This window comes from Labrus bergylta, chromosome 6 (genome assembly GCF_963930695.1).
Source record: "Labrus bergylta chromosome 6, fLabBer1.1, whole genome shotgun sequence".
In the NCBI taxonomy this organism is placed as follows: Eukaryota; Metazoa; Chordata; class Actinopteri; order Labriformes; family Labridae; genus Labrus; species Labrus bergylta.
In genome coordinates, this window is record NC_089200.1 from 17,547,037 (window position 1) to 17,574,457 (window position 27,421).

The window sequence follows — 27,421 nt, forward strand, 5'->3', positions numbered from 1 at the left end:
TGATGTTTGTCAATGATATCCTTTAATGAACTCATCACATTTTGAAAGTATGGCTCAAACTGTCCTGTGGGATAAGAAGCCACGATGTTGTCGTTTATAACCAAAACTGAAAAATGTGCCCGATCACAATTATACATTGAAAATATATCACTTCTCTTCATATTACAATTAAAAGCAAACAAAGTTTGAAGGATATTTATCATATAATACTGTCTTTAAAATAGAATACATTTTCAAATGAGTGAATTCATGTGTTTACAAAGTGACAAAATGCTATCTAACATGAACTGCTCACTGGGTTAGGAATAGTTCAATGAAGATTTAAAATAGTCAGTGAAATCAGACACCAAAACAACAATGTTAAATCTGATATATCATTTGGGAAACAAACTGTACGCAGTCAGAGGATGAACACATGAGGCACATTTTAAATCGCTGTAAGAAAACAAACATTTTCAATGTAACTTTTGAGTGAGCAGCACAATCTGACTGGTTACGTAGGAAATGGGACATTTTTCCGCTAAGGATGGGAACATGGTCAATATAACTCAATGAGAAAAAATAATACAAGATGATGATTTGGTCCTGACTGCAAATTTACTTGCATTGCAAAAAAAAAAACTTCTATAATTCCCTGATCAGTCATCTGTAAAATAATCTAACTTTTTTTTTTACATTTGGCATCCTTCAGAATAAAATGAAACCTTGAGTAGCAGTTATAAAAGTGCAAAACATCACTGCATTTTACTTTACAAACACTGATAAATATTTAACTGAGCTCCTGGTAGAAGAAATACTACCTGACATGAAGTTCATTACAAAGAGCAGATAACCTGCAATGAGCGCATACAACCTTCATACCGTCAACCGTCTGATTGATAATGTTCAAGACATTTCAGTGTAACACTGAATGATTATGTTAAGGCTCCATGCTTTGTGTCTTCTTCTCTTTGATTCAGTATTTCTTTTGTTCCTCCTCTCTCTCTTAAATCTCTTCAGTCGCTTTTAGCTGCTGGCTCCCATCGGTGGCTCTTGGCTACCTTCTTGTCTCTCTTTTGTGTTGTGAGAGATGAGCCCTTAACAGCTGCAGCTTACATCCACCATGTCGCCTCCTCTCTCACACACACACACACACACACACACACACACACACACACACACACACGTATGTAGCTTCTTTGTACCCGAGCCAATTTCACACAAGGCTTTAGAGAAATTAGAACGTCTCTGTTTGGTTTTCACCAACAGGGCGTTTTAGAAAAAAAAAACAGCCCAGCTGACGGGTGGGAGGGAAGCAGCGCTTCTTTGCTTTTGAGCGTAACCCCAACAAATTCTCTGCCTTTTCAAAGAGTAACTACAACGACAAGCACAGCTCAGCAGGTGCCTGGGATAGTTTGAGATTTAAATAAACATCGAAGTGAGATAAATGTGTGTGAGATGGTTTGGCTCACTGTATTTTAAAATCATGAGGTTAAGAGGGTTTGTGAATGTGTGTATGTGTATTAAATACCAGTACCTGTTTTTAAGTTTAAAGTAACAACATTGTTAGCATGAATGGTTCAACAGTAAAACATCTTTGTATTGACATCTCAGTTGTTTGTCTGGTCACCATGTCGGCAGATCAGTAAAGGTCAAAGGTCAAAAATCACTTGGTGGTCCCTGGTAGTTTTGTGTGTCTGTAAGATCCTTTGGACACGGCTGTGGATTTCCCAGTAGGATGGACTGAGCTGGCTGGTCGAGAGCCTAAAAAAAAAAAGGGACATTAAGAACTATACCTTACTTAACATGTGCTGACACAAAGCCTTATTTATTAGAAAAAAAACGTATTGTGACCATATAAGGGTTATAATTCAAAATATTTGCTTCATCAATTAATCCAGTAATTTCCAACCTGATGACTGGAACCCCTGAAAGTCAACTAAGATTAAAGATTAAAATCTTTGGTTGAATTTGCAACAGATTGAGAATTTGGCAGAAATGTGGTTTAAGGACAAAAACTATAATCTATAAATACAATGACCCATCAACACTCCAGGAAACAACATAATAAGTTACAATGATAGAAAACACAGTGCATCAATATGGCACAAGAGAACGTTCTTACTTTTAAAAATGACTTAAATTGATCTATCTATCCTCACAATGTTTCATACAGATGTTCTGACACAGATTCCTTTTGTCCACTAGTCTGTGCTGTAACATCACACAAGATGTGGATGTGAATGCAAAGCTGGAACTATCATAATATTTGCCTGACACAAACTTTCAGTGCACTGATAAACAGACTTGTGAAATCTTTTCAAACACATCAAAGTGTTTCCTCCATCGACACGTTAGTGTTGGTTCTTTTACATTCTGTCTTTTATTGGAAAAAACACAAGGAAATCATTTCACGAGTAGCAGAACCAGATGTGCATTTCAATAGGACACTTAAATGTGCTTCATCCATACAGTACAGTGTCTGTAACTTGTCCACAGAAAGTTATGAAATGAATGTGCTCTGACAGACAGACAGAAGTGAACAGTAATAAACGCCCATACTGCTTCTCATCCTCGTCTATTTGTTCGGATTTGCGGGGTGATGACCATCTGTCTGACTGGCTGCTGTCTTGGCCGGGCTCACAGTGTGGGAATGGAAGCTTTTCATCTGTAATCTGATAAACTTGCTACCTGCTTCAAAAAGTCATCAAGGACAAATCATCCAGAGACATGAATAGACTGAGACTTCAGGGCTTAGGGAGCAAACGCTGCCACTGACATCTGTCATTTTCTTTATAGATCAAAGATTCGTGGTAAGACGTGCCCCTCTGCCTGCCGCAGGGAATCTACAAAGAGTTGCTCTAATCTCCCGCCCTGCAACTCCTGCCGCGTTTTCAATTGAGAGAAAAGTATCATTCATTTCCTACAATTTACTTTGCAGTTTAAGATTGTCTATTGATTTTAATGTTTACTTATGGACTGAGGTGTGGGGGGAAGGGGAAAGGAGAGCGGAGACAAACAAACAAACAAAACAGAACATCTGTCCCCTCGGTGTGTTTAACTCACAGCTGCCATGATCGATGACAAGGTCTCTCTGAATGTATTAAAGCGTGCATCGGGTCAAATGCATCAGACTCGAGCTGAAACACAAATCAATACCATTTTCCTCGTTGTTTTCCCTGCTCTCTGCCTCCCCTCTCCATAATGAACAAACATGACAAGACATCAGCTTCCATAATTTAAGGGGTGGTGGAGAATTCATCCTGCCTGTCAAGAGTGATCAAAATTAAAGAATAGGCGAGACACACTCGTACATGTAGCAGCGGCAGTGTATGACTAACGTCTCTTGGGACTGGCACATATTTGCCGTATTCTGTAATTGGAAACTCATACAGGTGCCTGTGGTACTTTTAAGATCTTTTGAACAAACACCAATGAAGTACACAGATGGATCAGAAGAATTTCAGGACAAACACAGCGAGAAAAAGGCTTAGATGCTGTTTCTCCTGTTTTTATATTGGCCAGAAAAAAAACACTCAGGTCTTTGAGGAGACGCTTGGAGCATTTCACTGATCTCCATCTGAATATACAATTTTCTACAATGGACAGTTTTAAACAACCATGCAAATTACCACTGGCCCTTAATTTTCACCAGTCTTTGATAAAACACCATCAACTGCAGAAAGTATTTTTCATATTTACAAGTGTTTTTGATTTTACCACAAATATTTAGAGTGAAAGGTCACATACTATCCTCCTTTTCAACAATAAATAAGTCTCAGAGGTGCCCGAAACATGTCTGTGAAGTTTCTTGCTCAAAATTTACTCTGATCCTGAATTTGATGATACCTAAAACCCTCTCTTTAGCCATTTTCACATATGCACTCCGGCTAATATCTAGATAATTACAGGAGGACTTCTTTGGAGATTCTCCCGACCTAGCCGTTCACATATGCTCCTCACAGCAGGGGACTATCCCTGTCAGAGAGGAGGGGGATCGGGGTATTTCCCGATGTAAGACGTGACCTAAATAAACAACGCAGAAGTAATGGCCGAAGCAACAGAGTCCGCTACACGACGTTATAATGAGAATATTTGCCTTTATATCAATGCTCTGTGTTATCCAATGGAATGACAACATCCACAGAAGAGCGGAGAACAACATAATGACGAACAGAAAACATAATGCAGCCGTTTAATTACGTGCACGGAGATCATAGTTTGTCTGGTCACCATGTAGATAAATACATGTCACGGGCACACATCCACAAATGCAACAAATAAATCATCAACAGATTTTCTTTTCTTAAAAAAAAAAGAAAAAGGGATGGTTTCTTAGTGCAGACACTTTAGGCAGTCACTGTATATAAACGTCATTCTCTTCCCATTGGCTCGAGTTGAAATCTCCGGTGTATATGCTGCCGGGTTTAGACATCAGCTCACTCAGACTTTCTGTGGAAAAATTACTAGGGGTCTGGCCGGAGAAACTCCAGGTAAAGTCTGCGTGAAAAATTAGGCTGTTTGTGTTCACACATAGCCTAAATCCCATCCGGGTAGCCAAATCTCCAGAGTTTTTCAGGAGATTTCTGTATGTGTGAAAAGGGTTTATGTCAGCCCTGCTCAGAACAGGCTGTTTCTGTGTCTGTAGCTTTAAATGCAAAGGAGTCTTGTTTGACGGAAGGGCTTGAGTGGCTTGGGCTTTCTTGAACATTACCCGATTGTTATAAGTGAGAAGGCAGACTCAGAGGGCAGAACAAACATCTAGCTGTGGGAGTATCAACCCACCTGGGGGAGGGGTTAATGCTATTTGTGATGTCACAAAGGGAAAATCGCCTGACGGCTTGTTTGAGAACATATTTTCTGAAAAGCTGAGCAGGCAAAAGACGTAGAGGATGGATTTTTCCCACAATTAGGGGGTTTATAGACAGGCCAGGGACACATATTAGTGTTGGAAAAACATGGTGAAGTGTATTTTGCATAATGTTTGACCTTTAAAAAAATTATCTACAGATTTTTACCTTTCCCTGAGGGAGTGGCTGAGATTCACGGGACTTCTGGGCTCTGATGTGGTCAGGGTTGACTTAGATAAGGCAGCACCTCGCACTTTTGGGCTTTCAGTCTGGGCTTTAAGTCTAAACTGTGTCTCTGGAGACAAGTGGACCCTGACGGAACCTGAACTCACCTGCAAGAGGTCACAAGGAAACAGAAATAAAGTTATTTAAGTTATAACCACTAATCTCACGCAATTTGGTACGTCTTCGAGCTTTGCAAAACCAATTGAAATAAAATAACATTAAAAATCTCACTGTCAATGCTAATTTATATGGTTCAGCTTTGTGTATTTGTCAACAAAATTTAGGACAAATGGGCAGAGTGTGAAAATTAGCTCTCATGAAATGGTTAATTAGAATGTATTTTTGTGTGAGTTTATAGTTTTAAATATGAGTCTTTGACTTTGTTTATGTAGTGACACAGTGGCCATGACTAGAGAGAAACCTATGTAGTACGTGAATAGTCCATTCTGCCAAACAGCTCTGGATAAAATGCTATGATCAGACTTACTCTGTTTGTTTTTGGTCTGTAACTCCCCAGGAGAGAAGAATCTACAACAACAAAGACAAGCAGGATGTTTTATAAAAGCTAAAACCTCAAATGTCAAACGACATAACATCGACCAGACATAGACCCTATTTATTTAACACATAGATGTACAGAGATTACATTTTTGTGTCTATACTAAAGGTTGCTTCTGGTTTTTGTTCAATATCACAAAAAATAAACAGCAATGTTATCAGCCTTTGCTGATACCCTAAAATACATCAATGAGCTAAAATACGACAACATTTCTTCAGCACAGGAGTACAGGTACAGCACAGCTTTAGGTGTGTATCAGTATGTTTGACTTTTTGAATGTGTTAAGGCCTACCTGTGTGATCAGATATTAAGCTGACAGACTGTCGATTCATGCTACCGCTCTGAGGAGAGAAAGGAGGAGTTTCCATCCATGAGGCACTGCTGCAGCGAGGCACCTGGCATAAAACACAACACAGCAGAAAAAACTATATGCTGTCAAAACATTACAATGTTGAAAATAATACGCTGCACACTGAAAATGTCTTCACTGTGACTTTTTTGTGAAGGAAAAACACATTTTGTCTGAGGCTTCCTCAGGTTCACCCAGCTTAATCACATGGGCATTAACAGGTGTGTTTAATACATATGGTCACGTGACTGATCACCACTAATATAGATTATTCAGTGTCATAACCTCAAACAAAAACTATAGCGTGTATCAAATGTATGTATTTTTAACACACCTGTGTGATTATGCTGGGCCAACCTGTGGAAGAGGTCTAAATGCTCCAGCAACACTTGTAGTATGAAGATCAACTTTATTAACACGTTAGAGCGACATGTTTCGGCTTGTGGCCTTCATGAGGGCCTTCATCAAACCTGTGGAAGCTACAGGCGAAATGTGTTGTTCCCTCACAGGAAAGTCACAGGAAAGTTGTCTTTAGTATTCAGCAGATTATTTATTCATTGCCTAATTGTATATTCCTTGAATCAATCAAGAGTATGTAGGTTAGCTGTGCATGGGAAACCCTGTTGGTCCTTTATAACAATGTTGTAGTTTGAAAGAGTTCATCTACATAGTAAACATATGCACAGTGAGGTGGATTTTGCACTCAAGCCTTTAGAGAGGTGTATTATTTTCCTCACATTATAACAGTATCTTGATACTGACACATGTATCAATCACAGTCTGCCAATGACATAGTCGAAATGCCATGACAAAAACAGACTAATGTTTTGTCTGCTATATTGTGGCAATGTGGAAAAGCTGCTGAAAAAAGAAAATTCTCAAAGAACCTAGTTTGGGTTTGTGCAGGGATGAGCTTCCCTTCTCACAAACAAACAGGGAGCTAAGGCTCTGAAACACACACTGATAATGCATTCACAATGGGGCTAAACTACTTCATTAGGTATCTATTTGTTAATTGCAGCTTGACTCTCAATTACGAGGGTTAATTGTCGACAGAAGATTCCCCTGGGAAAACCAGCGAGGGGAAAACACGCTCCTCTCTCTAATAAAACGCCTGTTGTATTCCAGTAAATTCCATTCATGTGTGTGACAAAAACAAACAAGTGGGGAACCTAATCATTTCTTTTAATACCTACATGCTGGTGGATTCTGATAGTCATACCTCAGGATTAGATTGGATGTAAATGAAGAAGCAGAAATACATCTGGGAGCACAGCGAGGGAGGGGCTCAGAACCAGAGGGTGTGCTGTTCTTGTCCATCAAGTGTTTATTCCCTAAGGCTGTGTGATCAGAAAATCACTCCCTTTTATACGCTAATCTCTTATATCAATGATACAGCCATAATTAAAGTGTTAACAAATAACTGTGTACCAGCCTAAATCCAGCATGTGTGCTATTAAAGCACACTCAGGCCCCTAAAAGAGGATAATAGGCCATATTACACGCACACATCGTGAAACATTTTCATGACGTCAAAATCCATTAACGGCTCAGGTAAAGAGATTAACACTGCGCTCTTATTATAACCCTCCACTTAATCTGCCTGCTAGATGATGTTAAAATTTGGGAAGCTCCCACTGAGGATTGAACTACATCTATTCAGGATCCCATTAATTTTGTAACCCCTGTCCACTGAACACGTGTTTTATCAGCATTAAACAAACCATCACAGCACTCTTTTTTTTGTCATCTGCCTTCAGTTTGGGGGAAAAAAAGTCTAATAAGTGGCGTAACAAACCAAGAAAGGCTGCTGGCTTTCGGTCTCCTTCCTGAAGTGGTGAGGCCCCAGCTGGAGATGGCTGAGCCTCTGCCGGGCGTCCTCTGAAAGCTGGCACATCTTGCGGTGGGTGTAAGGGGATAACGCTCGTGTCCTTGAGGAAACTGTCGGCAGCTGGTAGCCAGAGTCCACAGAAATTCTGGGAGAAGCCTGTTTTCTCTCCTTCTTCTTATTCTGGGGATTGCAGCTGGTTGATTTTGAAGATGGGGAGCGTCTGGATGTTGAGAGAGCTGCAGAGTTTGGACTTCTAGCACCAACATTTAGCTCTTCCTTCCCACACTTTGAAGTGACACAGGTTGCGTCATCTATCTTGGAAAAATGCACCCTCAGTGGAGAAGACTTCTTTACTGCACCCTCTTTTGACGAGGTTAAAGATGACCTCAATGGAGAAAAGCACACCTACAGTACAGGAATAGAATATAAGAGAAAGAAAGAATTAATTGATATGTTGCTCTAACATGTTAAGCAACTCTCACCAGTCCCCGTTTTAAGTTGACACATAACATTTGTCTCAGCAGTTTAGATTTCTCCACAGACCGAAATGTTTTTCCTTAACACAAGCGTCAGCTGTTTTAGCCATTAAGGCAGCTGCTCTCATTCTCACTCTCGACAAAGACGTTGCTCTCCGTGGACTTAACCATTAGCTAAATCATTCAGCTTAAGTGTTACAACAACAGCAGCTCTCTCAGTCAGCACTGCCATGGAGACCACCACTGCAGAATTACTTCAATAACTCTAATGGCCACTAACATTGTGCTCAGATGCAATAACCCCCTTCCTGCAGGTAATGCCAACCAGGGATAAATACGTTAAGATAAAATGTTAATTGCATTTGATGGCTGTCTCCAGTCTAATATGATAAAGAGGCATTACCTGGCTGTAAAACAAAGATAATCTAAATGCTAATAAGGGAGATCACACAACATTTAAACTATTTTTAAAAGAAACTAAGTGATGACTAAATCCTCATCTTGGCTGCCATTTGCGGATGGTCTCATTTAATGGAATTAAGTAAAGTATGTTCTCCCACCCACACATCTACCACCATCTCTGACTTCTCTCAGCTCTTCTGTCTGTTCGTCTCTGGACGACGACTGAGAGTCGGTCTGTTTTCCTGTCGCCAACAGAGCTGTGAAGGCCTTTTGATTTGATCAGCTGCTATTGCCATTATTGGTGTGGTGTTAAAGACACTGGTCAGCGCAGCTTGGGATGCTGATTAACAATAACTAGACTAAGAGTGTACACACATTGTATGGACCCATTTACAACATTTTGTCTGAATCAGCTTCTGAGGGGTGAATTGTTGAACTAGTCTGGACACGTGCTCCTGGCAAAGCAAGTAAACATCTAAAGCAATTTCCATTTGGATCCAGCAATTAATGTATTCTAAATTCCACTACTTATTTCAAGTCTTTGATGTCGAGATTCAATTAATCAATATAAAACAAAGATAATATAATGCTGGCAGCTGTGATTCACAGTTTTTCTAAGTTAAATGATAAAAACAACATCCATTATGCAGTCATGGTCAAAATCAAAGAGCAACTGCTGCCATGGTTTCAAACAACTTTTGGATTCAAAACTTTATTAAAATAGGAATGAAGAAAACTAACAAGAGATGGGAGCATCATACTCTGCAAAGGATTAGGACATTGTTCAAACCTGTTTATTGGTCTCTTCATTTTCAGAGTTTTTTTTGTGGGAGTTGGTATCACTCTAAATCTCTATTATATCAGGACAGGGTTTGTCAGCTGGGTGGGCAGACAGTGAGCGAAAAGCGTATGCTGAGGAGCCATTAGGATAAAGAAAATTGAGAAATTCTACTGTCTGACAGCCACAGCAGTGCTCTGATCCAGACATCTCCCCGAGGGGCCAGGAGAACACTCTGACAATCTGCTTCCCTGTCAATGACATCCCATTTAAACAAATGGCTCAGCTTAGGTTACCACACCTGGGAAATGCATGGTATTGTTTTTGGCAAAACATGCCAACCGCTGTGTGATGGATCACATGTTACAAACAGGACCGGTTGTGAAAGATCTCTTCCTCACTGTTATTTCTTTCTTTTTTAATACTCCTCCTCTGTCCAGAATCAGAACATTATTCTACCCTTCCAGTATACATCTGCTGAAATCACCTCGATACACACACCTGACCTTGTTTGTTATGATACCTGAATTTTAAATGTAGATATGATACTAGTTATTATCAAATTACACTGATACCTGTTTTGATACAACAACAACAACAACAAAAAATAGAAATCCTAGACACTCAATAATGAGATATTTATTGTTTCCAATTACCCAAAATTACAACACAACTCCTACAAACGGTCTAAATTGCACAATGTTGAGAAAGTATTTGTACAATTCAGAAAAGGCTCCATCTCTTTTGACTGCGGATGTTTTTGGTTGAAGTGAGATTGAATATCTGTAATTTGTTTCGAGTGCCAGTATTTTTTTAGATAATCATTCATTAAAAAAAACAGATTTTTTAGTTTTAAAACATGTGGTATCAAAAAGTATTGGATTGTAAGAACATTTTGACAATCTTACACCTCACATGAATCAAGCCCGGATTATGTAGGTGTAGGTTCAATGTATCCGTTATCTATTACTTTGCAGTATATTATTGACTAAGAGTTTGAATTACAAATGAAAATTAACACCACAACCTCTTTGGGACTAAGGTCATTTAGACATTTTGCATTTTGTCTGATAGTGCAGAACAAAGAAAAAGCAGAAAACCCTCACAGCTCAGGAGCTAGACCTGGGCGTTTTGGGCGCTTTTGATGAAAGCTTGAGTAAAAAAATATTGTCAAAACAGACAAATATTTGAGGTCATTTACTTTACTCTAAATTGAAAATTACAAGACAGGATGGGTACATGTCACGGAACAAAACTTGAGAGTGTCCACACAAGTGAAAAACAGACAGACAAAGAAAAAGAGTTAAAACCTAGGAGGACACAGTGTCAGAGATACAGGCGACCCTCATCTGGGATAGTCATTGTAAAAAAAAAAAAGAAAAGAAAAAAGAAAGGCAGAGTGACTGGTTCAAGGCAAAAAAATTGTGTAAAAACTCCCAGCTAGTTAGAGATGTGAGAAGCGCCCCACTATCAGCATCACTGATCTGCTTTCCTGTAATTACATTCACAAGGAGAGGAGAGATACCCTTGAAATACTGCCAGTATGGATAGATAGATGCAGTAGCCATGGCAACTATAGAATGTGGATCTATATGGTGGAAACAGACAAATCTGATGGTGAGCGATACCACTCATTAGAACCCTCTAGAGATGAACTATTCCCTTTTGTGGTCAACACTAACAGAGTATGCATCTGTATTATTGTGTTAAAATGGTAGAAATTCTGAAGGCAGATAAATGCAATGTTTACTTAACTTATGATTGACTGAGGTGTTATGAGAGACTATTGACAGATAAAAGCATGTGTAAAGAAAATGACCCTAATGACATAAGACATAAAGTAAAAGGAAGGCAGAAAACTGTAAATAGTAAGTGTTTGGTGGTAATGCATAGATATATGAAATGTAAAAAGAAGGACACACTTACAGGTGAGGCAGGACAGTTGTCTCTCCCATTACTCTCCTCGATGACTGATGTGGTGGTAAACTCCACTCTGGGGGCGATTCCCTAGAGGAAGAGTGACAATGGGACCAAACACAACACCTTTAACAGGGAGATGAAGAAAAAGGGACAGATAACAGCACTGCTTGAGACACCAATTTACAAGCACAAATCTTCAATCTACGCCTGGCTTGAGGAAAACTAATTGCAAAAAAGAATAAGGCTCCAGTGATGTTTAAATAATATGGCATTTGGAGAGAGACATCTAAATTGCTATGTAGGCCTCAAACACAAACACAAAAAAAACAACGGTGAGGGGGACTGCTGTTTAAAGACATTTCAATATGCCAGTTAGTGCCCTTGAGGAGAAGGGGAGGATAGAAAGCCACTGGGAGATGAAGGAATGAAAGGAAGAGGAGAAAGAGGTAGAGAAAGAAAGTGATAATATAAGAAGAGGAGTAAGACCAATGTTGAAAAAAGTTCTCTATTCAGTTTGCATTGCAAATGCTGTTGACAGCTCTTTCAGTAAAAATGTGACTTTTTTCTGAACACATCACTTCATTTTAGTCGTAGAAAAGCCAGTGTTTTTAAACTGGTTTGCTTTGGTAGTGTACCTGCCTGTCATGTGCACAGACAGGTGAGCCACAGTGACTACAAGGAGACTCACTTTGAGGAAGCAACAATCTTCTATCTCCAGTCTAAGAGTGACACGTGTAATATTGGTGCCAATCAAGCAGGATCACATGTGAGCAGAGTGCGGGGTCACTGTGACATGTGAACATTTTAAAATCATCTGTTAACATCCCTCCTTTAACAAATCCTTCAGTGTGGAGTACCTTAGGCATATTTGCAAGCAGGAAAATATAAACACCTAGCCGTATCTCTATAAAAAAAACTGCTGTTTACAAAAAGTCCCTCACTTTTCAAACTCCTATTGGTAAATTTGAGAAGTAAGGTTGTTTATCAAATATCCTCAGACTTGAAAACACTGTTCACTTTAGGAGTGCGGAGTTCTCTTAAGTTGGTTCAATGACTGTGGTAAAACAACAGTTTTCCATGTGGTTGTTAGAAAACATCATTGTCTTTGAGGAATAATGCATCAGCACTAACAAGGATAATATTGTGTTGGATTATTTATTTGCATTAAAAAAACATTCGTTAGGCTGTTGCATCTTTATGCTTTTGCTTAAAAGGTTTAAAAATATAAAACTCTATTTGACATTCATTTTGTTTACTACGTATGGCTGTCCATGCAATGTTACTGTCAGCATCAGATGTGGCACTGAATTCTTCAAGTCTCTGATTTGAGTGGTTTACCAAGAGCTGAATGTCAAGCAGTAAAGTCTAGTATTCATTTCAGCCATGGTTTATAAAAATGATTTAGAATTGCTTGACATCAAAGATTGCACACAATTCATGAAGAATACCATATGGTAACTAAAGTGTAAGGATGTGTATAGAGTGTACAATGAGGCAGATACAGGATACATGTGTTTCTTTGATTTGCTATTTCTTCTCTGAGGAAACATGTGAAGTGACTTTAACTCTTAGCTGTACGTTTGAGTCAGTCACTTGATAAATATGTCTTCCTGATTACACTTAGTGAGTAACTTTATGACTCATAAACTTATTTAAATATGACATTCTTAGAAATTGGCGGAATATAGGCTCACATTGGATTAGGATCTGAAACTAAATTCCACATTGGTACCTAGTAAGTAAGTAAGTAAAACTTCTTGTAAAAAAAAAAAAAGACTTGGGTGTTTTCTCACCAGGTCATAAGGACTAAAACCCCTTATTATTGAAAACAAAACTACATAATTGCAATTAAAATTGATACGCTAATCAGGTGTGGGACTGATAAAATTCAGTGATACCGAACCATAGGTGCTGATTTTGGATACAGGATTAAGAAATACAATAAAGGATAAATGAAAAATAGCCTACAGGGAAGGAGGATCTCTTCATCAGTATCTCTCTCTCTGCAGTTCCTTCTCTGGAGCTCAGTGCAGATTCAGGGTACAAGAAATCTCTTGTGCTCTCCTCCATTGTAGCAAGGATTTCACCCTCTTAAAAACAGACAAGACAAAACAGCAAACAAACATATGCAAAATCCAAGTTAGATGTCAGGTTTTTGCAGCGTAATGACTAGATTAAGTGAAGACTTTAAATGACCACGAGGCATCATCAGAAAGCATACCTGGAGGCACCAACTGAATCAGCTCAAAAGATGTTGTGTCAGCTAAGAGGAAGGAAAGCACAAATAGATTGTGAGCTAATGATCAGTATCATGGCTAATAGACTAGAAGCTTGAATAGTAGAGGATTTAGGACTAAAAGATGAAGAAGCAAATCCCAGACGGCTGTTTACCTTCAAGGAGGTCAGCAACATCAGCAGGGTCAACCACGCCAGGGAAAGTCTAGTTCAACAGAGTACAGACAAAAGCCGATCAATACTTATAACAAGACCAGCCAGACAGCATGTCTCTGTCATTCTCTCAAGGGAAAAGAAGGCCTTTTTTATGGAGTTGAGGCAGTAATGTTAAAATTGGAGGTTTGCTAGATTGAAAACTTAAGCTTTAAAATAAGTCAGTAAAAGCCGGCATTTCACCAAATTTGCAATAATTTAAATGGAACAAATAGAGAGAAAAGAGAGGTACAGGCCTACGACACTTTTGTAAACTAAGTATTGTATAGGTATTAGTAGGATTACAGTAGGCTTGATCTTTCGCTCAATCTGAAAGAAAAAAATTGCCATATTCATGTGATTATTCTGTCTGATGATGTAATGGAAGCAGCTTATTCATTTAATATATACAGCCACTCTCACCTTGAAAAATACCATTTTGTGGTGAAAGTTCAAAGGAAACACAGGTAGCAAACAGGGGGTCTTCCTGTACTGGCCCATGATACACACACTGAGGTAGAGATCCTTCTTTTTAGACAGGAGCACATCTGGACATGTAACCTGCATACAAACAATATTAACATGGTGACTGCTGTGGTGGCATCATGTCAGCATTTTTATGTTTGATGTTGTTTCCTATCAGACTAGTGTCAACAATGTAAAAAAAAACAACAATAGCCCTGATTATACATCAGGAGTCTGAACTACTCTGTGGTCAGTCAGTGATTCACAGCAGAGGTATCAATATCAGCAGGGCATTTAACTTCAACCAAACAGGAAAACAGAGCAAATTATACTTCAGCCTGCACAAAAAACGCAAGACAAATTAATTTCTAATTGTATTTGAAAAGAGACCAAAGGGATAGACCATGGACCCACTGAAGTGCACTGCAGGTCAATATAAGAAAATGAATTTGAAGGGCACACGTTAGATCTGGTAGTTTGCTAACAGGATCTATAATTCATCACGATAGTTGCTACAAGTTGCAGCAGCTGACGTCGCCCCTGAGGAGGAAGCGTCAGGAAACGTTAAGGGAAGAGGAAGAGGATGTAAGCCAGCGAGCTATTTTTAATAAGCTACATTACCAGGTCAGTCTGAGTGTTTTGTAGCAAAGGAGCAGCATTAGCACGCACTTACTCTATGAACGTCCAAGTATACGGTACATGACAGAGACCTCTGGCGCACTTTAGAGGAGGAAACCTGGCTCTTTTTCTTCACTGAAGCCATTCATCCAACTTTCGCAGTGCGTTGTCATAACAGCAACAGTCACAGAGCGGATGTGTGGTCATGTGACGGAGGAGGAGCCAATCAAAGCTCTCTCTGCACTCATCCTCAGATTTGAGCTGATAATCACAGTTAGAGCTGCTACGTTCACTTTTGTTCAAAATCTTTGTATAAAAGCCTCGAGATCTGCATTTGAGTCGTGCAATTGAGCATTAGCCGACAACAAAAATAGACACAAAGAAGACATAAAAACAGAGAAATCTATACATTCAAAAAAATACAATAGAAATAAGTTTATAGGGTATATCAAAGCTGTCATATGTTCCTCAGCCTCATATTGCTAAAAGAGAGAAGCAGTTATGAGTCGAAATTATGTGTTTAATGATCAATCATCACCATAAAAACACGCAATGCAGTCATAAATAAGTTAATGTAGGGGAAGCATGCTATTATTTACAACTGCTTAAATAATAAAGAGCTGCTGAATGAAGGCCTCAGATGCAAATTGTCTTTCCTTGGAATTCAATAGTCCAAATTTTACAGTCACACACATTTCATAGCTTATAGTCAAATAACCCAGGAGAAAACTTGTTCCGAAGTTAATCCTTCAAGTCCCAGTCGTCCCACTGTTACAAATCTGTGAAAATAAGTCTTTATAGCTGCAGAGATGTGGAGCTTTAAAGGCAATGAAGTGTGAAGGATCCTCCTGCTACAGTGCTCCGTGTTTTATACATGCTCAGTCTGGATCCATCTGTCCGTCTGTCTAGTGCCTGACACCCTGGCACTTCTCCATCTCTCTGTCTGCCGCGTCTCTTCCAACGCCATCGTCCTTTCCGTTACTGTCATCTGTTTGGGACTTCACCTCAGAACTGGACACAATAACATGTTAATATGAATAACTGAGACAGTATGGACTAACAAAGGTTCATTTGCATGTAAGGACACCCATAAGTGAAAATGTTTTGGGGTTATTGATTTCCTTTTAAAATATATGAATATTCTCATGCTAAATTACCTTTGGATGTGAGTTGGCCTGTTGTCCCTGATGAGGTTGTTGAGTTTGTAGTAATCTAGGAAGGTGCGAGCAACATTCCTTCCCAGTTTCATGTCTGAGGAAAAGTTAAAGCTGAAAGTCTTTTGATGAGGCAAACTACATTTGGTCAAAACATTCTTTAGATCAGTGGCTTTAATGTAGACAGGGACCTCTATGAAGAGTTTCATAGTCATCTCATTGCACTGTGAAGTGAACCTCAAAACTGCAAACTCTCATCCCACTCTGCAGGGTGTCTCCATTCAAAAGAGCATCGTAGCATTTTCAGCTCATTATTTTGGTTTTACAGGTCATAAGCTAACTGAACTGTTCGGTTTAATGTAACTGCTCCTTAAGGGCAGCTGTTTACATCAACAGCAACACCCCTCACCCCCAGTCCATGAAAAACACACTCTCTGCTGCACATTTCATACCTATGGGGGACAAGCCACAAGAAATGAGCAGTGTAAATCCTCAAGGCACAACAAGGTGCGATGTGATTTAAGTGAGGCTAAATCACATGCATTTCTCTCACATCAGCTAAATACATGATGCTGGTATGAATCACACAAAAGCAATTACTCATATGCCTACACCAAAACCTATTTAAATTCAAAGGTGAGTGCACATAATATCCCGGCCCAATTGTCCCTCACTACATTAGGGACACTATCAATAACTTCTCTGCTTTTATAAAACAGCTGTGCGTCTATGAGTGCTGTTGCTATGCCTGCGATCATTAGAGTAGCAGAGCAAGTAATGATGACAATCAGGTTCAGATAATGAACAAGTGGAGAACCGAAGAATGCTACAATGTTCCCAATCACCAAGAGAGGATATAGTAAATACAGATAAATAAGAACAGTGTTTCTAAAGTAGAATTAAATCTCATCTAGTCACTGAGGCGAGTGCATTGAAAAATCCCCCTATATCAGCTGCCAATCCATCTATAAAACCTGAAAGGCATACGCCTTCTTATTTCATCAGTCTACATCTCCACAGATTGCACATACATATTGTTTGATAGATTCCAATTCAAAACAAACCCAAATACAGAGGTTTTTTTCTCTGTCTGGTGTCATTGATGTTTAGCTTCCTCCATTCTTTACCACACTGCAGAATGATGGAGCAACACATAGACATAATCTGTCACTTTCCCTTGTCATTACCTTGTTGATACTCAGATACGGTCTGTCATGTCCTGGGCTATCAATCTGTCACAACTGTGTGATTGAAACAACTGACATACCAACAAAGATTATTTATAAAGATTGAGATTCAGACATTTTCTATTTTTCTTTTCCTATTTCTCACAATGATCAAAGAAAGACCAGCTACATACATCCTGGTTGCTATAAAGGTTAAAAAAAAAAATTGGTTGTCCAAAAGCTATTAACTTGTAAACCATCCATTCTTGGTTTGGATTGAGTGTTTGGGCGTACACTTTTGGTTTTGTTGTTTTCGATAGTTTAAGCAGCACACACACTGAAACTCACACAAACAAAGGGGTGCACCTGGTAAAGCCTGTGAATAAGCAAGCAAACCTGTCTGTAAAGAGTCTGTCACCTTGGCCTTCGAGGGAGTGTTTGTGCGTATGTTCATGAGTCTAAACAGGATTTCATTTATTACCCAGTAGGATGATGGCACCACTCTCCACACGACTCCAGAGTCTGTTTACACCCCATCTGGAGGTTTGTCTGTGAGTCCTGCATCAGGCCAAACGCCCAGTGTGTCCGTGTGTGTGTGTGTGTGTGTGTGTGTGTGTGTGTGTCCGTGTGTCCGTGTGTGTGGTTTCACAGTTTGTCTCCTTGCTGCTGGCTGATGATTCTGATTGGTCAAGGTAAAACTACAGATAAACTATGTGAGATAGTTCAAAAAGATCTTTGGCATCTGAAGCCATTCTAGACACATGGACGTGTTTTCAGAGTGCAATCCTAGCAGCAACCAGGGGCCGAGAAAAGATGACAACACAGAAGAGCCAAAAGCTGCTGCTCCTTGAGTGGCCACTTGAGGTTGGCTCCAAAAGTGAGTCAATTCCCATAAGACCCTGGATGAAAATGCTAAAAGGGATACTTCACCCGTTGAAACATGAATCTGTATTGACATTGGGTCATATATGTAGTCGAAATGTGAAATACATTTTGAAGTTGGTGCCTTCTTGGTCTCATGTGGATGAAAGACACCAAATCCCAGAATGCACAGCACCGCAGGCCATTCCCACTAAGGTCCTCTGCGGACATTTACTACAACACATACGGCTGAATCAGAATCAGAAATACTTTCATAATCCCAGAGGGAAATTCGATCGTTACAGTTTCTCCAAAATATACAATATAGCAGTAGAGATATAGTAATAAAAACATTTACAGACATATTTACTTCAATACATACGGCCGTTTCCTCAACAGATTCCGAGATTTCTTCCAGAATTGAATCGGTATCTTTGAAATTCCTGGCAGAAAACAGACTCTATGTCTGTGTCCATAGGCAGTGAGAGCACCGACACTACCAGTCCGCCCCAGCTCGAGCCGGCCCGGGCTCCTCGTCCTCACCGCCGCCGTCAGGCAGGCTGAGCTGAGCTGGCAGCGGCGGCCAGCAGCGGCCCTGACAGCCAGCAGCTGCAGCAGCCAAGACACAAGACCGGCCTGTCGCAGCAGCCGTCTCGCCGCTATATTTATATTTTTTCGCCATTATCAGCTTTCTCCATAGAGCCTGTTAGCATAGCTTCCAAGCAATATGGTGGATGTTAAGTTTCGATTCTGGGAGTGAGTTCCCACCCACTGATCTGTGATTGGTCTGTAGCTTCAGTGGTCGAAAATATGTGGAACTAGCGTTGTAGTTTCAGCCCACTAACCGCAACAGCTTCTGATGATGCAAAATAACGATTTTTGCATCACTGGAAGCTCCTTTTCAGACTTAGAAATACAAAGATTTCCCATCTCAGGGGGAAATGATAAAGATAAATTTCTAATGATAAAAAGCTTAATGCAAATGGGTGAAGTATCCCTTTAATGTGAAGAATAAAACATGTCTCATACCTTCAAAAAAAAGTTTTGAAGTCTATAGCAAATATCACAGCAACTACACAGGCGGTAAATTTCGGTCTTAGTTTCCTATTTAAATTATATGTAAGCCTCATTAAGCAGCCAATGTAATAGCTTTGGACACAGTGTTTAGTTTTGCCAGCTTTCTGTTTGCAATCCCTTTAATCCCAATATGGTCAATTCTGGCTTTAGAAAACATTTTAGGCGGTGTACAGTATACTGAAGCCAATGCAGAAAACTGCAGTTCCTTGGGGGTCCACTTGGGGCTGGTTGCATAAGCAGACTCACCTTCATAAAATCAAAACAAGTGAGTTATTAAAATACATTGAATAGGGATTTTTTTTAAATAACTCACCTGCTTTGATTTTATAAAGGATAAGAATAAGAAGTATTCACAATAGGGGGTGTGGCTGATCTGACTGACGGGTTGGCATGATGTACCTGTTTGTACATATCCAAGGACACACTTTGTTTACTGTACTGTGTATAAAACAAATACACTTCCCATGTATCCTTGATGTCTTCATTCTAACCTCTGGAAAGTTTTGGGTGTTTTCCTCAGTTCTCTTTCATCAGCAAAGCACGCTGCCAAACCTGAGCTCTTTGGCTGGGCACGCTCAGCGACAAAAATATCTCACCGACCTCACAGCGCGCAGATGGCCTCTCAGCTTGGCTTGTCACGACTCACCGTCTATTACAGGAGGTGTTGTGATGGACGGTCAGATTCTGAAGGAGAACTTCATCCACAGGGCAAATGGTCGGAGACGCAGAGGATGCCCTGACTGCTGTCTGGCCTGTTGCCGGGGGAAACCGTAGGCTCTGGAACAAAGCTTCTGCTGCATCAGGAAACGATGTGTGCAAGAGCCAAGAAACAGTCGGAGGAGGAAGATTGGGTTACAGAGTGGAAGTGGAAATATTTGGAAAAACTTCATGTGCTTAAGTACACATACTGTACAGACAGCCTCTGTCCACACAAAGACCCACATTTAGGCCATACTTTTTTTTATCAAACTGTATCATCATCTTAACTAGATCTCAAAGCATTATCATTATAATTGTGTTACCATCATCTGTTTTTTATAGAGGTGAACAGGGTGTTAGGGCCAACTCAACACAACAAAGCCCGTCAGCAACTTGCTTATTTGTCCCTGAGGTGTTTAGAGGTGTATTCTTTAACATTCTCTGTACACCTAGCAGTTGTGTCTGATCAATAGCAGGTCATTGTCATGGCTCAAGGGCACACCAGCTTAGGCTCTGATGAGATTCTGGATACACAACACAAAGGGGAAGAGGGGGTCATTACTTGTTTACTGCAGCTGTTTACTGTCAGCACGGCATTTAGCAGCTTTCACCCATACATCCCTCGTGCCTGGTCCTGGCAGACAGACAGACAAGGTGACAATCAGACAACAAGGCCCCGAGTGGTAAAATGGACAAGACACGCGGAGAATGCTGCCCCGATCGGATGGGAGTTAACAAGGAGATAAGCAAGGGGACATTCAAGTCATCAATATGGGGCACTGACAGGACCTGTCACTGCACTGACACGTTGAGAACTAATTATCAATGCTAATTAAGGGGCTAGTCAACAACAGCAATACAGAAAAGGGACATTTTTGTCCCCAATGGCGATTCAACTGACTCAAAGACCTCACGTCCTGTATTCCAAAGGGACAAACAAGGGCTGATTTAAATCCCTGACAGAAGGACCTGTCACTGCCAAAAGACAAGCTCTGAAACTTGAATAATTCATTCAAATAAGTGAAAGAAAAGCTCCTGATTCATTAGCATGGATCAATGTATGGCACTTTATGTCCAGTTTTAATGTTTCCTTTCAAGTGTTCCACTGTTTGGAAAGACTAGGATTTGTGTCTAAAGTTTTTTTTTAAAAGTGACTAACCTTGAAGTTATTCATTTTCAAAATGATAAAGTTTCCCTTAATCAAATTGATGTGGAGATACAAAAATTAAAACAAACCAAGAAAAGATGATTCTTAGTAAAAACAGCTGCACACTGTGGTGAAGTGGTTTGAGATCATCAGCAGCATATTATTAAATACAAATACATTTAATTCAATTAAATCAACTTGATCACCATCTACAAAAACTACATCAACACTTGGTATGTATATGTTTATTTGTTTGTTTGGGTGTAGATCTCAGTCCTCATGTGAGGATGCATGTTCATCTGAGCTTAGCACTTATGTCTGTGCAATTGACTGTGTGTATAAATGTTTGTGTCTGTGTGTCTGGGAACACTTACCCATTCGTGCATGTCAGTGTGATATGATGTGTATGATGTGTGGTAGTGAAGCATATTTGGCTCTAAGCTTTTTTATTTGCATACTTCCCTAGTCTGTCCATTGGGTGTCAAGTTCAGTGATGCACACTGTGTTTACTGGCAGCTCTGGTATTCATGGACTCTCACTGTTATGATCAAGTGTGGGTTTGGGTGTTGATGCTTCGGCAGACAGACATCACACACATGTAGAAAAGGTGTGTTTTTTTTTTTTAGAACAGCCAAAGTCATCTGCATGAGTCAAACAATTATTGTACCTTGGAGATGGCCAACTTTGCACAAACATGGATAATCAAAAAAGGAAGAACAAGACAAATGTCGAGTATTTGAATGAAAATATATGTTAAAATCTTTGCATGTACTTTGCTGATTGAAAATTTAAATGTGCAGGAAAAAAAATAGCAAGTCTTTGTCACAAAGTTTGGACGATCAGCACAGAAAACAAGTCCTAGAGAGTACCGTTTCTCCATTACACAAAAAGCACACACACATACAAACACACACCTACTATCCAAGTAGATCCTAAAAGCTCACATAAACACTCATATCAAACACAGACACAATAGGAAGCATCAAGCTGAGTGTTGAACTCGCTCCCAGATTTTCTCTACCTTCATCTTTTCACTTTTCCGGTTTTAGCTTGACAGTCTGAACCGGAAGGCCTGTCACAAAACACTGAGGGAAAGTGAAAATGAGAAGAAAAACTGGAGGAAAATAACAGGACAAAATGTTTAATCACAGTTCAGGGAGATGGGTTGTCAGTGAGAATAGATTTTACCTCTCTGAACAGCATATAGGAATAAGAACTTTGACAGCATGTAGGAATATACATGTAGGTGAAGGTACATGCACATGTGGATTAAGACACACACACACACACACGCACACACACACACACACACACACGCACACACACACACCAACCACACACACATGTATTTAATGACTAGAGGACAAAGAAAAGACAGACACATGATGGAGGTTGTCCCTGCTGTTACAGACAAGAGGATTCTCAGCTTGACTAAATGATATAATGAGCTGTTATGTTCTGGGTGACGAGATGAGAGGAAAGGACGTTGCAGAGGACAGACGAGGATACGAGAGAAAGAGGACAAGAACGAACAGAAAACAAATACAGACACATTTTTGAACACCTTCAAACTGTGACAAAAGTCTCAGATGTGAGAGAGGTTAAGATTTCAATTTTTGGTGTCTACGAGTCACATCAGCAGGGAGGGAGAGTCGGAAAAGATAAAAGGGTAAAGGGCCGCATGTTTGGAAGGCGCTAAGAGTCGGGGGTTCAGGTTATTATTCATTTGTCATGTATTAGATTAGAGGACTGTATGTGTGTGCCTCTGTATGTGTGTGTGCGTGCATCAGGTGAAAAAGGTGGAGGGGGGTTGTTGAGATGCTAAAGGTCTCTGTTGATGATTTGCACGCTCCATCAAGCTGACTACTGGGGCGTATAAAGCGACATGGTCGGTTCCTTCAACCTGCCTGACCCCAATCTTCACTCTACACCAGGTCCCTGTGCTGCAAGCCCACCCTGTGGAGCCCCGCCTTCTTGTACACCTCCCCCTCCAACAAACACACACACTTTGGGAAAACAAAAAAAAGATCAAGCAAGTAAGGCTGAGATTTTGACCTTCAGGAAACAGTCCTCTCTGCAAACACACCAACGCTTTCATTTCTCCTCTTGCTCTCTAGACCAAGCAGAATTTGTTATGTTCTGTTTGTTCACCTGTCTGTTCAATCTGGTTTACTATTTGTAGCTTTTGTTGCTCCCTGTGCAAATGGCTGTATTTCTATCTGGGGTGTCACAACTTTAATACAAGAGCCTGTGTTTTTTTTTAATGAGGAGGGTTACATTGATGCTGATACTGAAAAGGCACACAACCTGCTTTGTTTTCCCCAAGCCTCATTATTCCGATAATACATGTTTTGTATCACTTTCTTTACATGTTTCCAACAACCAAAAGCGTGTAGATTCGTAGTGTTACAAACTTTTCAAGTGGGCGAGAGGTGTCAGACAGTGCCATCTCTTAGCACTAGAGGGCACTAGGGCTACATCTATACCCACCCTCCCCTCCACCTGCAGATCATGTGTAGGGGAGCACATACTTCTCATGTGTAGTGTCCTTATCGCCCTCTTTAAATCTCTCTTTCTCCCTCTTCTCACTCTCTCTATCGGTAAGATCAGTCCGCCATCGGCCGGCTCTCATGAGCTCTTCAGCCCTGAGAAGGTCAGCTGAAGGAAAAACTTCCCCACATCTGGCTCCATTAAGGCATCTGGGACCTCAACAAAATGTATGTGTGTGCTCCTGGTGTTTGTGTTTGTGTGTGTGTGTGTGTGTGTGTGTGTGTGTGTGTGTGTGTGTGTGTGTGTGTGTGTGTGTGTGTGTGTGTGTGTGTGTGTGTGTGTGTGTGTGTGTGTGTGTGTGTAGTTGACAGGAGTTATTTTCGTACCATTGTTTCATTGTTTATCTCAATCAAAGCCACAACTGTGCACACAAACAAGCCTTTTTCCCCTCTCTTCTTTGTAAATGAAATCAATAGATGTAGCTATCACATCCCTGTTCTGTCACTGCACATCTGTCGCAACAAGAGGCAACAAAAGAGCAACATGTTTTTTTCCTGCACACACATGACAAGACACACACATTTACAACTACGCATACACACACACGCAGCCAAGAAAACAAATGCTAAAATGATTACTCTGGAGAGAGTTTCTTCCTGTATAAACAGAGCGTGTGTGTGATTGCGTTTGAAATAAGGATAGAGGAGAAGTAAGGGAAATAAAATATAACTTCTGCTCTCTGCACCCTTAACTCTTTCGTTTCCCTAATGAACAAACTCATGAATATGCATACAAAGACATTTCATACGTTGAAGGATACATGTCTCCTCAGTGTAGGGTACAGGGGCCGTGCTGCCCGCTGTCATGTAACTGTAGAAGGACACCTCCAGAGTGTAGCAGTAGGACGTGTCGTCAAGGAGACCACCAAGGAACCGTCTTCCCGTACCGGCCTTCACAACGTCCCGGTTAAAGGAGGTGTTAGACTAGAGGAAAAAATAAGGAACATAACATCAATTGGATTAAAGGTAGGATAGATGCAACTTCTCTAAGAGGGTGAGGGTTAAAGTTTTAGTGTCAGCCATCTTCACACCCTGTTTGAGCATCTTTAAAGAAGACCCTGGAGACTGGAGAGTTTCCTTTGAAATCATTAGCCCTAACTATAAAATACTAAATCCCTAAATAGCTCTATAGAATCCTGAAAAGCTACTTTACGCAGAACTAAAGTAAACTTTTCCAAATAAGATGTTTTTAATCCCTTAAAAAGCCTGGTATAAGGCTTTTATCACATCTTGATTTTTTCAGCCCTTGACGGACACAATATTACACAAAATACACTCAAAAGAGGAAGAAACATACAGCGAGTAAATATCTTTTTGGGTGTGCCAACTTACACATCACTGTGAAAGGGTACACTAGGGTTCTGCTAACTTCCGCAGAGTTACAAAACGACTAGTCTGATAGCCAAACTGCCAATTCCCTGCTGAATCTTTTCAAAAGTAGTGATGGCAAGATTTCATCAGCTACATTATTTGGTAATTACAATAATTTAAATGACATTAAGTAATCTACAGTATGTAGGGGGACACACACCAAGAATGATCCAAAGGACTTGGCATGTATCCTGAACCCTTCAGTGTTTTAGGATCTTTAAGCTCATTGTTTTGGATCTTAGGTCCACAATTATACCGATTTGGTCAACTCTCTCAGCTCTAAACAGCATCATTGCATTACATTGCATCATTATTATTATACCTTTATTTATAAAGCACTTTTGAGAACAAGTTCTACATTACGGTACATAGTACATTACATACAACTAAAAAGGTAATAAGCAACGGTTGATAAAATACTATAAAACATAACACATATTCATAAAACCCAAATAACCTAGGTTTTTTTTTTTTTTACAGGATTCACTGATGGTAAATAGAAGGGGACCAAGATGGGCAACAATAATATTTTGCTTTAAGTCTGGCCTTTGATAATAATCTCAGATTTTAATGAGTGAGTTTAATTGATGAAAATGTGTAGCCATCCAGTTTTTTATATCAGCAATGCATGTGTGGAGGTTGTTTAACTGTGTAATAGACAGGGAAATTGTATTTCATATTTCCTATATATTCATATGTGGAACTCTTTATATTAGTGGTACAGAAGTTGATTTATAATTTCCTTTTCCATGCAGACTGATCTCTCTGAGATAAGAATAAAACCAATCTAAAACCAAACCTGAAATGCCTACAACATTTTAAGACGTTCTTTTAAAATACAATGATCACAATGGACAGGGCTTCTCTGTGTGGAGTTTGCATGTTCTCTCCTGCATGCGTAGGTTCTCTCCGGGTACTCCGGCTTCTCCCCACAGTACAAAGACATGCTCGTTAGGTTAACTGATGACTCTAAATTGCCCGTAGGTGTGAATGTGAGTGTGGCTGGTTGTCTGTCTCTATATGTCAGCCCTGTGATTGACTCGTTGAACAGACCAGAATGTACCCCACCTCTCGCAGCTGGGATCAGCTCCAGCCTCCCATGACAGGGAAAAGTGGGATACATATTTGATGGATGGATGGATGGTTGTAACTTTATATGCAAAGCCTTAGTGGAAGGTTGGACAGATTTGGTTAAGCAAGACACGAGTTCACATGTTTGCTGTTGATCCATGTCTTCTCATGAGTATTCATCTTATATATAAAATTTCTTCAACTTAAGCCATCTGAGTCAACTGAATCATTATTGTGTGAAGTAAAGTCTTAGTAATTTCCTCAACAGGTACCAGTCAAGTTTTGGATGACAGGGGACTGTTTTCTACTAGGTGATGTTAATGGGGAGTTGTTGAAGGAGTGGAGTGAGGGACCTCGCTTCTTGAGTGGACCAGAGGTTGAAACGTTGTGATTAATAAAAACCTTTTATTGTGGCATTTGAGGAAGTGTGTGGGTCTATCTTCTTCCTCAGTTTGCTGTTTTTGCACTGCCCTGCACCTACAGTACGTGGCATGCGTACAACTACCTCCATTGATATCAATTAAACCATTAATTTCTAGCTCTTAACCTTTAATATCGTGATTATTTTTACTGAGAATGAATAGCAATTTGACAATATTATCTTAATGATCGATGACAAACAAAACAACTACTGCCAATATTGGCTCACATGATTCATCATTGTAAATGCCGATTTGTTTCTTTGGAACTTGCATTGCTAAGTCTCTCTAGAATCCAGGACAAGGATGATGAAGGTTACAGCAGATTATTTAAAAAGATTCACGTCATACAAAGTCATTACAAGGATTGGCTGCAAATGGCTATAGCATAGCAGGGAAGAAAAAAAAACACCATCCAGGCTATTTTGGGTTTCAGCGTGTCAGCTATACTATACAACTATGGTGCTGTCTGGGGAAGAGTGTGGAAAAAAAGTTTCAATTCACTGTCACTCCACTCTGCTGCAGTGAGAGTTGCCGTGCTGAAATGCAGACTTGGCGGCCACCAGTGGGAGTTTGCCGTGATTGTGCTGTGCTGCTGCTGCTGCAAGCTGCATTGGGCTTTAGGTAGTGCTGAATGGGCAGAGGGACAAAAGCACAGAGAGGGAGATGACCCCTGGGCCAGCTGTCACACAAGCAATACAGTAAGAGAGAGAGATAAATTCTCCTGAAATAGCGTTTTTACTTGTCCTTCATAACACTGCATACTGTATAGACAGTGGCAATCAGTGACATTTCAATAGATGTGTGTGCGAACATCTGCCTGTCTGCCTGTCCCTGCATCCAAGTTGGCACTGAGTGTCAATGGGCAATAAAGGTTATTCTTTATGATGTGTGTAAGTGGCTCTGCTATGAAATGTCAGCGTCACTGAGAAGACGAAGGTCAGAAGGAGTGTCAGAGGACCGAGAGGAAATGGTTTGGTGGATAATGTACCTGAATGAAAGGGTCTTATTAGGATAAGCAGTAAATG

General features: G+C 40.1%; 2 protein-coding genes across 5 annotated transcripts in view; both read right to left on the minus strand.

Moving 5' to 3' along the window:
* spata6 (spermatogenesis associated 6) lies at positions 1–15,227 on the minus strand. Of its 4 annotated transcripts, XM_065955888.1 has the most exons (12): positions 14,935–15,227; positions 14,220–14,357; positions 13,761–13,809; positions 13,591–13,632; positions 13,338–13,459; positions 11,376–11,456; positions 7,761–8,198; positions 5,906–6,008; positions 5,542–5,582; positions 4,998–5,161; positions 3,046–3,119; positions 1–1,743 (listed from the first exon to the last, which is right to left on the minus strand). In XM_065955888.1, the coding sequence occupies exons 1-11, from the start codon at positions 15,022–15,024 to the stop codon at positions 3,083–3,085; spliced, it is 1,305 nt and encodes a 434-aa protein (XP_065811960.1). In that variant the 5' UTR covers positions 15,025–15,227; the 3' UTR covers positions 1–1,743; positions 3,046–3,082. The 4 variants fall into 4 exon arrangements, with proteins under 4 accessions (XP_065811960.1, XP_020494612.3, XP_065811961.1 ...); XM_020638956.3 differs by lacking the exon at positions 3,046–3,119; XM_065955889.1 differs by lacking the exons at positions 3,046–3,119; positions 14,220–14,357.
* A 151-nt stretch (positions 15,228–15,378) lies between these two features.
* The window catches only part of agbl4 (AGBL carboxypeptidase 4), a 257,535-nt gene continuing 245,492 nt past the window's right edge, over positions 15,379–27,421 (minus strand). The window contains exons 11-13 of the mRNA XM_020638952.3: positions 24,294–24,456; positions 16,037–16,130; positions 15,379–15,890 (exon numbers count right to left, since the gene is read on the minus strand). Of these exons, the coding sequence (XP_020494608.1) occupies positions 15,785–15,890; positions 16,037–16,130; positions 24,294–24,456 (363 nt within the window). The 3' untranslated portion in view covers positions 15,379–15,784. The remainder of the gene's footprint in view (positions 15,891–16,036; positions 16,131–24,293; positions 24,457–27,421) is intronic.

Excerpts from the sequence above, each read along its gene's own strand:
- spata6 (XM_020638956.3), bottom strand. The coding sequence starts at position 15,024 with ATGGCTTCAGTGAAGAAAAAGAGCCAGGTTTCCTCCTCTAAAGTGCGC. Across the intron at positions 13,460-13,590 it reads GATTCAGTTGGTGCCTCCAG|AGGGTGAAATCCTTGCTACA; the intron begins GTATGCTTTCTG and ends TCTGTTTTTAAG. Across the intron at positions 5,162-5,541 it reads ACAGACCAAAAACAAACAGA|GTGAGTTCAGGTTCCGTCAG; the intron begins GTAAGTCTGATC and ends GACCTCTTGCAG.